We start from the raw sequence: 10,108 nt of genomic DNA, 5'->3' as shown, positions 1-10,108 counted from the left end.
ATTTCTCAGACTTGCTGAGGCAAAGGGCTCTGTGTTCTCCTCACAGCCCGGATTCTGCCTTTCTCTTAATAAAACGATGCTGAAATGGAGACGTTCCAGCAAGGGGTCCCCGGGGGCTGCGCAGGATCCGGGTATATCTGTGCAGACCCGACGCTGTCCACAGCTCAGCCATTGGACCCGCGGATGAGATTGGCTCAGGCACCTGGGCAACTTGGCTCGACCTGATGAGCCAGCAGGGCTGAGCTCTCTTGGGGGAAACTGGTGAAAAACTGTCCTCCTGCATCATCAGGGACGTGTCGGTTGCAACTGACAGCCTAGGTTTGTCCCCCACTGGGCACTGAAGCTCCTGCAATACTGATGGCATTGGCATTTCCAGCGGAGCTGCGGCACTGCACGAGGAAGGAGATAGTAGGGTCAGACGGTGCCTCTGCCGTACCCTGGTTGCCAATTCTCCCGCGAAAATGCCCTTTCCCAGCTGGGTGGGCATCTCCCACACTTGTTTTCCTGGGCAGGCACAGACCATCCCTTGCCTTTTGTTTTGGAAGAGCTGTGGGAATCTCAGTGTAGGCTGTTCTGGGATTGTCCCAGCTCCCTGGTTCTCACAGGTACTCCAGATGAGGAATTCGGGAGGCAAGAAGGAGGAGGTAGCAGTGTAGATAAGGTAAAACTGAGGAAGCCACTGTTAGCCAATTTCCCTGATGTGCAAAGGAAAAACAAGACAACCAGTAATGTTTAAATGCATCAAAGTAAGAAATTCCACTCATTTTGGGATCCTGCCAGGCTATTAATAGTGAGAGATAGGGATGTAGTGCTGGGCACTGTGATTTACACTCTGGAACCCCCATGTGCTGCTGAGGGAGTGGTGCTTTACCTGAACTTCGTTGCTCGGGGAAGAGTCCCCAGGATTTTCCTACCTTAAAAAAAAACTATTAACCATAAAAATTCTGAATGTCCCAGTTACAAAGATAAACTCAGACCCATATTTTTAGCTCCAGGTTTGTCCAGGCTGTGTTTAATGTTTAGCAGCCTGATTAATGCTGTGATAACTAACTAGGCTGTAGAACAATTTGTTTGCAGCATTAAGTGCAGTCACAGCACTGTTACGTCCCAGATAATTTACCATTGTACACCTTCAGATAGAGCAAGCTGCAGACATGCCCTCTCCTTCCATGTCCTGAGAGCCTTCCATACAGCCTCGACTTAGCAAAAGGAAGCAATAAGTGCTTTAAAAATAAAACCCTCAGAGTGGACTGTCTTCCGTCACTGTGCCCTCTAGGGCTGTCCCCACACACTGCAGCATGTCCAACCTCTCAAGCATTGCCACAGTCCTCCATGGATTGAATTCCAAGAGAAACAAGAGGCAGAAGACTTTTCTGCAAGACTTTTTCAGACACGAGGCTCTTACATCAAGGCAGTCATCGTGTGCACAATCCTTGCTGCAAACCTGCCTTGGGGATGGGGACTTTTCCAAGGTGGTAGCATGCAGCCACAACAGCACTGGAGCCCCCTGTCCCTCTCCTGCCCACTGAGCCTCCAGCACAGGTCTCCTTCAAAAGTAAAAGGTAAAAGGAAAAGACAGCCATACAAGAAAAAACAGCCAAGTCTCAGCTCTCAGCAAGGCAGTTCTTGCCTGACCTTGGATGGTGCTCAGCCTGTGATGCATAGTTGCCATCCCACTCAGTATCAGCCATATCTCCTTCATTAACAGCAATGGGCTCCAAGTACCTTCATGTACTTATTATTACCTGGCTTTAATGGTAATGAAATGGTAGAAGAATATTGCAAACACCTGAAGGGTGTCTAATGGAAGAGAGGACTTGAAAGGAAAGCGCTCCCATCCCTTCTCTGGGGGATTTAAAAGCTTTGGGCTCCTTCACTGGGGTGAGGACGGGCTTGGTACCTGCAATGGGCAATTTTTGGCTTCTCCAAGGGCCATGCAGTTTGCGCTCACGGGACAAAGCTACCAGCATCCCCAAATTAAATTAAATTAGCCAAGGGCACCACACTGAGCAGCTGTTCATGGCATTTGGTCTGTGCTTCGGTCTTGGAGCTGCACAAGGCAAGTGCCAGAGGAGAGATCCTGTATGTCCCCCAGGACCTTTGCAGTGATCCAGGGATCTCTGAGGACCGCTGTCCCTGGGTACAGGGCCCCATGGGAGTGGGGGCTGCTGTGAGCCTGGTCATGCCCATGACGGCAGCCCTGCCTGCCTGCAGTGTTTATTTCATGTCTCGCAGCATTAAATCATAGCAGACATGCAATTCGGGGAGCATGAGGCTCCATAATGGGCGGCCTCAGGCGTGTGATGGGGCCGGGGCCATCAGGCAGCTGTGCTGCCAGGGCTCCTTGCTGATGCTTTATTGCTTCTGACGCTCCAAACGCGCTCTGAAAGGCGAACCCTGGCAGCCTGGAGGAGAGCTGCTTCCGTCTCCTGCCCACTCCGAACCGGCAAGCAACACAATTGAGGCCTCCCTCCCTGTTCCTGCTGTGGTCCCCAGCCTGGCTACAACACCCCATCCTGCACAGGGCCCAGCCATGCTCCTGCCACAGCCTGACAGCCCCCAGCACATTCCATGGCACGGGGTGGGAGCTGCTGAAGGAATACAGTGCATAATGCTGCACACCCAGGACTTGGGATGAGGTCAGGTTGGGGTGAGGAGGGAATACAGGGCGTCACTTGTGCCATCACATGCTGGGGATCTTGTGCTTGTGCCCCTGTGCTCCCCCCAGCCTCTGAGATCGCTGCACCTCTGGGCTAAATACCTGCTTGCCCAGCCAGGGAACCTGCTTGCAGCGTGGCTGCTCCAGGAGAGAGGCCTGAGTGCCCATCCCAGTGCAGAGATGCTGCCATGCCTGGCTGCAGTGGAGCCTGGACAGGACGTGGGTCTGAGCTGTGGGAAGCCCCAGGCACTGAGCACTTCGATTCCCAGAAAAGCAATTACCGTGCAGCAGATTACAGGGCTAATAAAATCCCATTATGCTATTTCGGAAAGTAAATCTGATCTGGGCGCTGCCGATTGATATCAGCCATCCCACAAAATGTCCTGCAAGAGCCCCCTGCGTGCGCGCGTAACATGAGGCTACAGTAGATCACGCTAATTAGATATCCAATAACAGGAGGGCTGATAGGAACTACATTAAAATCTCTTTAAGTTGAAGATGTAAAACCCAAGGGAGAAAATTCAGTTAATGATGCTGCAGCAGAGGCTCCACTGGAGCAGTCCACGTCCCCTTGGCCTCATCCTGCCAGCTGCAGACGCAGGAGGCTGGAGGAGAGGGGGCAGAGCGGGGCACAGTCCCCAGCACCATGGCGGCGCTGCCCGTGATTTTCATTACCCAGATTCAATAAGGGGAGAGTGCTGTGAGCTGCTGGCGCTCCTTGGGAGGTGACTTGCCAGCCACTAACGGAGCTGAGAAATCAAATTAGCCCCAGCTCTGCTCTTGCTCTCTCCCTGACACCGCTGTTGGCAGCCAAGGGGGAGTTCATCAGGGCCCCGCACTAATTCTTATCTCGTTTAAGTGACTCCATGCCGGCATCTGATGCAATTTGCTCTACGCCACTGCTGCAGGCTTTGGTCCCTGCCCGCTGCTTCCCCAGGATTTCCAGCAGCTGGCAGCTTTGTGGGAGCATGGGCACCTGCAACACACACAAGGACAGTGTAGACATAGAGGAATACAGAAGATTATAGAGGCTGAGGGTCGAGGGAAGGCTCCCCTGCCGGGTAGAGGGACATTGCCCAGCCCAAGGCTATGATGCTGTGACATGGAGGGATGAATGGGCAGCCTGAGCAGGGAACCCATGCATGGGTGGACACTGAGGGCCTTTTGACTCTCAGTAATACCTGACCAGGCTTTGCTTCTAGTCTTGTTTGCCCCAAGGTGTTAAATATTTTGGGAAACTGATACCAGTAGGAAGCACTTTGTTTTCTGAAATTTACAGCAAATGCAAATTGCTGCGCTGAAAATGGACCCCGGTGTAGGTGCAGGTCTGAGGGTTTGGGGGAAAGCTGCTGCCCCAGGCTGCACGTGCGGCCCCCACCTGCGACTGTCAGAGCCACTGTCAGTGGGACAGACCCACCTGCTGCAGGGTGTGAAGGGGAGCCCGGTACCTCCAGAGCTCCCCTCTCCCCTGCTGATGGAAACCCACCCTGTGTCAGTACCACATCCCTGGACAGGCTCCCTTCCCCTGCCTCTCAGAGGATTTACCCCGTCTTTCCAACTGCTGAGGATGTCCTGGCACAGCCCTGGCACCTGCAGCACCCTCTCCCCCCATCGTGCCCCCCACTGCCCATGGGCGTGATGTACAACCCCAAAATGTGCTTTGCCACAACCAGGCGCCTGGGCAGAGGACGGGGAAGCTCTTTGAAAGCTGGGCGGGGGTGGGGGGATAGCGGGGTGGGCCCCTCTCGCATCCTCCCAGCCTGAAACTTGATGCAGCGGGAGAGGCTGATCGCGAGATTAATTGGGCGTTCTCAAAAGCCCGACGGCGGGGGGAAAGCCATACGAGTGCCGCCTTCCTCCCTGCTCCGCTCAGTCCTCCACCGAGCCGGCGGCGGCTGGAGCCAGCGGATCCATGGTGCCCACGGCTCTCGGGGCGCTCCTGGCCCTGCTGCCGCTGGCCTCGACGCTGCAGAGCCCAGGTAAGGTGAGGGACCCGTGGGCAGAGCTGGGGAGCTGAGGCAGAGCGGGTTGCTCCTGGCACGGAGCAGCAGCTTCCCAGAACCTGAGCCGTGCTGAGTGGCAGGCAAAGGCTGCTTTTAAGGGAGCCTTCATGCTACTGGGAAGTGACATACCTGGGAGAAGCTGGAGCATGGGAGAGCTCCGGTGCGGAGCCTGAAGGTGCATCCTGCCTGGGTAACACTGGCAGCAACGCAACGGGGCATTAGAACCCAGCTCTACGATGGGGGTTCGTCACTGCGGGGTCTTGAGGTACTCTAGAGCTGTGCCAAGAGACAGCCCTGAGGACAGAGAGAGACATGGGGGTCTCCTGTCTGCACCCCACTGCCTGAGAGGTGCTGCCCGAGCCCCCTGCCTGATGAAGGGCTTTCTCCAATATAATGCTTAGTCCATCATAACCTAGAGCTGGGTTTTGGGCATGATGCTGTGCCTATAGTTTGTAATTGCAGCTCTGCACAGTGCAAAATTGACGGCCAACATATTCCCTTGTTATTCCATTGTTGTTCTCTTACCTAATATTCCTGGGAAACAGCACAAAAATCCTTGTGCTGTTTTGCACCAGCACAGCTGAAAGTGTTCAGCAGGCTAGTGACTCAAATCTCTGGATAGGTCATGTAGCCCCTGTCACCCAACTCCCAAACCTTCTCCCACCGTTAGCACACCAAAGGTGGCAGAAAAGGAGTGGGAACAGTGATACTCTCACCCTGGCAATGCCGGCCAGGAGGCAGGAAGGGCTGTGCAGACAGATCCCCATGTGTCAGGGCTGTGCCAGGGTTGTGCCGAGTTGCACCAGGTGAGTTGCCAGCACAATCCTGGCACAGCTTTGGGCTGAGCAGACCAGTGTGGTGTCTGGAGAAGAGGCAAAGAGCATCTGAGGTGAACCCAGCCCAGTCCCCCCTCTGCAAAGCCATTTCCCTGCTGCCAAAGCATCCTGATGCGGACCTGGGTGGCATGGATGTGAGGAGGAGGTGTGAGGAGGAGTGCAAGCGTGAGCCAGCTGCCATCAGCTGCAGCAGGAAAGGCCCCTTGGCCCAAGCTGTGGTGATGGCAGCACCTGTTATTTCCTCGCCTCACCCTAATTGCTGCCTCTTCCCCATCTCGCTGCCTCTGTCGGTTCATACCTGCCTGGGTGAGCATCATGCACCTGGCCGGCTCCCCAGTATTACCGCTCGTGAGCAATGTCAGAGGGGGTGAGGCTGCTGCTTTTTCTTTTTTTTAGCTTAAAATACAGAATAAAATTCCCTTCCAGCAGCTTTTCCCAAGTTCCTGTAGATCTATTCCAATTAGTCTCTTCCATTATGCTGGAATTGGACTCTGGGGCTGGGTGTGCTGTAGAGCACAGCCACAAGTGTAGCACTGCTGCCCTGGTCCAGCCGTGGCTTTCCAGCTGCCTTGCGTTCTAGCTGCCTGGCAGTGAGGACATGGTGCTGAAAGCAATTTGGCCTTGATTGATGCTGCTGTCACCAGTCAAGGGACTGTTTTCACAGGAAGCAAACACCAAGATACCTAATAAATGAATTTAGCATCCTGCTTCATCTCTAACCTTCACCGCCTCCACCTGCTGAACAAAAAACGGGCCCTCGAGGGAGTGAATGGTATGAAACTTACCCAGGGGCAGTGTGTCCCTCGTGGTCCCTGCTGCCGCTGTCCTGGCACCTGTCCAGAAAGGCGGAGGCTGGCAGCTGTGCCCTCGGAGGCTGGGGAAGGTCACAGCGCTGACCACCTGCACAGCACAGGATATCAGTAACATATTAGGTGATGGTTCTGGTTGGCCAGGCTTGTTTCCCATCAGGATGCTCCTATTTAACTTGAATAGGAAATCCCAACAGGTAAGTGAGTGCTGGCAGCTGGCAGCATCCTGCAGCCCATGGCACACCGCAGGGTGATGGCAGCCGCTGCCCCAGTGCGAGCAGCCTCCCTCGCTCCCTCCCTTCCTCCCTCTGCTAAGCAGGTACCCAGCACAGGGGCCGGATGCCGGAGCCGTCCGAACCCACCCTGCGCCGCCTGTCCCACTACCTCCTGGCCCACTACCAGAAGGGCAGCCGGCCTGTGCGGGACTGGCGAACGACCACTAACGTGGCCATCGACCTCATGGTCTACGCCATCCTCAGTGTGGTGAGTCTTCTGCTCCCATTCTGCATGTGTCCACAGGGAGGGGAATGGTACCTGGCATGCAACATCTCCCCAGCATGCTCTGCCCATCTTCCGAAGTGTAAATGTCCCCGTTCGGACACTGTGTGCTCATCTTCCCACAGGATGAGAAGAACCAGGTGCTGACCACCTACATCTGGTACAGGCAGGTGAGTAGCCGTGAAACCTCACCCCTTCCTTGCTGGGCCCCCCTCCCCCCCCCAGGGTCAAATACCCCCAAAACCCCATGTTTTCCTGTGGGAGAAGCGTGCAGTCCTGCAGGAGAGCAGGGAGGGGAAACCTGTCCTGGGGGCTGGCGAGACCTCTGTAGCACACGAACCTCAAGGCTCAGCTTTCATGCTCCATCTTTTGCACTGTTTGGTGTTGTGTGAGCTGAAGGATAACTCTTCCCTCCCTCCTATGGGTGGGAAGATTGCTTGGTACTAGTCTGGGGTCTGTGTGCTGGCAGAGTGGAAGGACCTCACCCACCAAGTCCCCTCTCCCTTGTCCCCAGCACTGGACAGATGAGTTCCTCAGGTGGGACCCAGCTCGCTTCGACAACCTGACGCAGATCTCCCTCCCCGTAGAGAGCATCTGGGTGCCCGACATCCTCATCAATGAGTTGTGAGTGCAGCCAAAGTCTGGAGCGAGATAGCCTGGGACTGGAACTCCCTCGCCCACCATGGGCACGTACCGTCCCATGCTTTGTATTCCTGGCACAGAGCTGGCAGCCTCCCCACATCAGGGAGCTGCAGATGGGGATCGGCTCTGCAGTTGGGCCATTTCCAATGCTGGCTAACCACAACCATTGTTAATTACCCTCACTGTGCTGGGGGTGAGATCCAGATATCAGGAGAAAGGCTTTGTGAAGACAGTACAATGCAAGGGCAGCTGCAGAGCTGCTGGCTCTTCCCATGAAGCTATCTGGTGTCCTTCCCACTCCGTGGGGATTTAAGTTGTTCCCACTGCCTCCTGAGGGTTCTGGGACAATGACACAGACACTTCTCAGGCTGGGAGAAAGCAGCAGTCTGGGCAGTGCAGAGGTGATGCCAGGTAGAAATGCCTGCAAGGATATTACCAAAAAAGCAGAACAGGGGGCAAATCCCTGTCTCTTGGGCAGTTCTCCCCTGAAATGCTATTTGACAGAAGGAACCCCTGCCCAGAGTTCTCTCCAGCCCACATCTCTGTCCCTCATGTCCCCCAGTGTGGATGTTGGAAAGTCCCCGCACGTCCCCTATGTTTATGTCAGCCATCACGGGGAGGTGCAGAACCTCAAACCCATCCAGGTGATGACCGCCTGCAGCCTGGACATCTACAGCTTCCCCTTCGACGTCCAGAACTGCTCGCTCACCTTCACCAGCTGGCTGCACCACAGTGAGTGCCGGGACGCCCACGGCTGGGGGACTCGAGGGAGCGGGCAGGACCTCCGCTGGGCCGGAGCTCCGTGCAGGAGGCAACTCGTCCCTCTAGATGGCCCCAGCGGATCGGGGAAGCGTGCAGGGGCGGGCAGGCACGCAGCCGGTGTGGAGGTGCCGGCAGTTGCCGGCGCTTTGGGCAGGGCACCCCTAGTTCTCACCTCTCCTCCGCTCCCCCAGTTCGTGATATCAACCTCTCGCTGTGGCGTCAGCCGGAGCTCGTCAAGTTCGACCGAAGTGTCTTCATGAACCAGGGCGAATGGGAGCTGCTCTACGTCCTCAGCCGCTTCCAGGAGTTCAGTGTCAAGAGCAGTGACAGCTATGCTGAGATGAAGTTCTACGTAAGAGCCTTTGGCCACCGTGTTTCTCAGGGATACGGCACGAGGGAAGGGGTCTTGCCCCATCCCTGTCGCTGCTCTGTGCTGCAGCTCCTGCCTGCAGGTGGGAGGCTCCCGGTAGTGGGCCCTTCCTCTGGCTCACCTAAGTGCCTCCCACCATCCTCACCTGCCTTGGCAAAGAGCCACACCAGCTGCAAGCCTCATTTCAACCCTTCACAGCCTTTTCTGTCTCTCTGTCCTGCAGGTAGTCATCCGGAGACGCCCCCTCTTCTACACTGTCAGCCTGCTGCTCCCCAGCATCTTTCTGATGGTTATGGACATTGTGGGCTTCTACCTTCCTCCCCACAGTGGTGAGAGGGTCTCTTTCAAGATCACTCTCCTGCTGGGCTACTCGGTTTTCCTCATTATTGTGTCCGACACATTGCCAGCTACTGCCGTCGGCACCCCGTTGATAGGTACGGTGGTTCTACACGCCTATCCAACTGCCACGGCAGTCGTGAGCAGAGACCACAGGGCTCTGAGAGTTGAGCAGGGAGGATTTGCTTGGGCCTGTGCTCTGTGCATGAGCCTTTGCAGGTCACTCACCTCACTGATGCCTCTGCAGGCATCTACTTTGTGGTGTGCATGGCACTGCTCGTCATCAGCCTGACGGAAACCATCCTGATCGTGCGCCTGGTGCACAAGCAAGACCTGCAACCCCATGTCCCTGAGTGGGTGAAACACCTGCTGCTGGAACGAGCCACCATCCTGCTCTGTGTCTGGGACAGGAAGAAATTCAGCCAAAGCAGGACGCAAAGCTTGGACATCTCCAGGCAGGTGGAGAACAACGACAGCACAGGTAAGGGTTGCACAGAGAGGGCCTGTGGGATCTGAAGGAGTCTAAGTGCTCTGTAGCCATCGACACCAACATAGCCACTGTTTGGATGGTGAACTGGGTGCCTAGTTCATCCTCAGAAACCCCAGTTCCCCATCTTAATAGGTTTTTCACATTTGCTTCTTTTGATCCCTCAGCCAAGCTGACTCCCTACAGCTGTGAGGACCCCCGGGAGTGCGGGTCAGTGGGGGGCACGAGGTCCACACTGGCCTTTGCTGGCCGGACAGAGGGCTTAGCAGCACTGCAGGAGGTCCTGCGCGAGACCACGGCTATCCGCCAGCTTCTGGAGAAACGCGAGGAATTCCGCGATGTCGCCCGCGAGTGGCTGCAAGTGGGCTACGTGTTGGATGTCCTGCTGTTCCGGGTATACTTGGCAGCCGTCCTGGCTTACAGCATCACACTGGGCACCCTCTGGTCGGTGTGGCGGGATGCCTGAGCAATGCCCGTTGTTCAGGGCGGGAGACGGGGGACCTCACTCTGGCACGTTGTCCCTGGCTCTGGGATTCGCCAGTGTCTGTCCACCCAGGCGGGCACATCTCTCACGTCCCTCAGCTCCGCAGCGGGAAGGCAGAGCTGAGCAGGAGCCCCCAGGACTCCATGACCCTGCCCAAACCTCTCTGCATGCTTCCCCCGCCAACCCCCGGGAGCGCCCCCGGCCCGGCCCGGCCCGGCCCGG

General features: G+C 56.2%; 1 protein-coding gene across 1 annotated transcript; it reads left to right on the top strand.

Moving 5' to 3' along the window:
- Positions 1-4,429: 4,429 nt before the first annotated feature.
- LOC309582015 (5-hydroxytryptamine receptor 3A-like) lies at positions 4,430-9,868 on the top strand (the record flags this gene model as incomplete). Its single annotated transcript, XM_082296984.1, is given in 10 exon segments — positions 4,430-4,497; positions 4,499-4,638; positions 6,627-6,790; positions 6,931-6,975; positions 7,320-7,429; positions 8,010-8,179; positions 8,401-8,561; positions 8,803-9,013; positions 9,163-9,396; positions 9,570-9,868. Coding segments are annotated over 10 exon segments (1,602 nt in total).
- Between the last annotated feature and the right edge of the window lie 240 nt (positions 9,869-10,108).

This window comes from Coloeus monedula (assembly GCF_965178545.1).
Source record: "Coloeus monedula genome assembly, chromosome: 25".
Lineage (NCBI taxonomy): Eukaryota > Metazoa > Chordata > Aves > Passeriformes > Corvidae > Coloeus > Coloeus monedula.
This window is presented reverse-complemented; position numbering and strand designations above follow the sequence as displayed.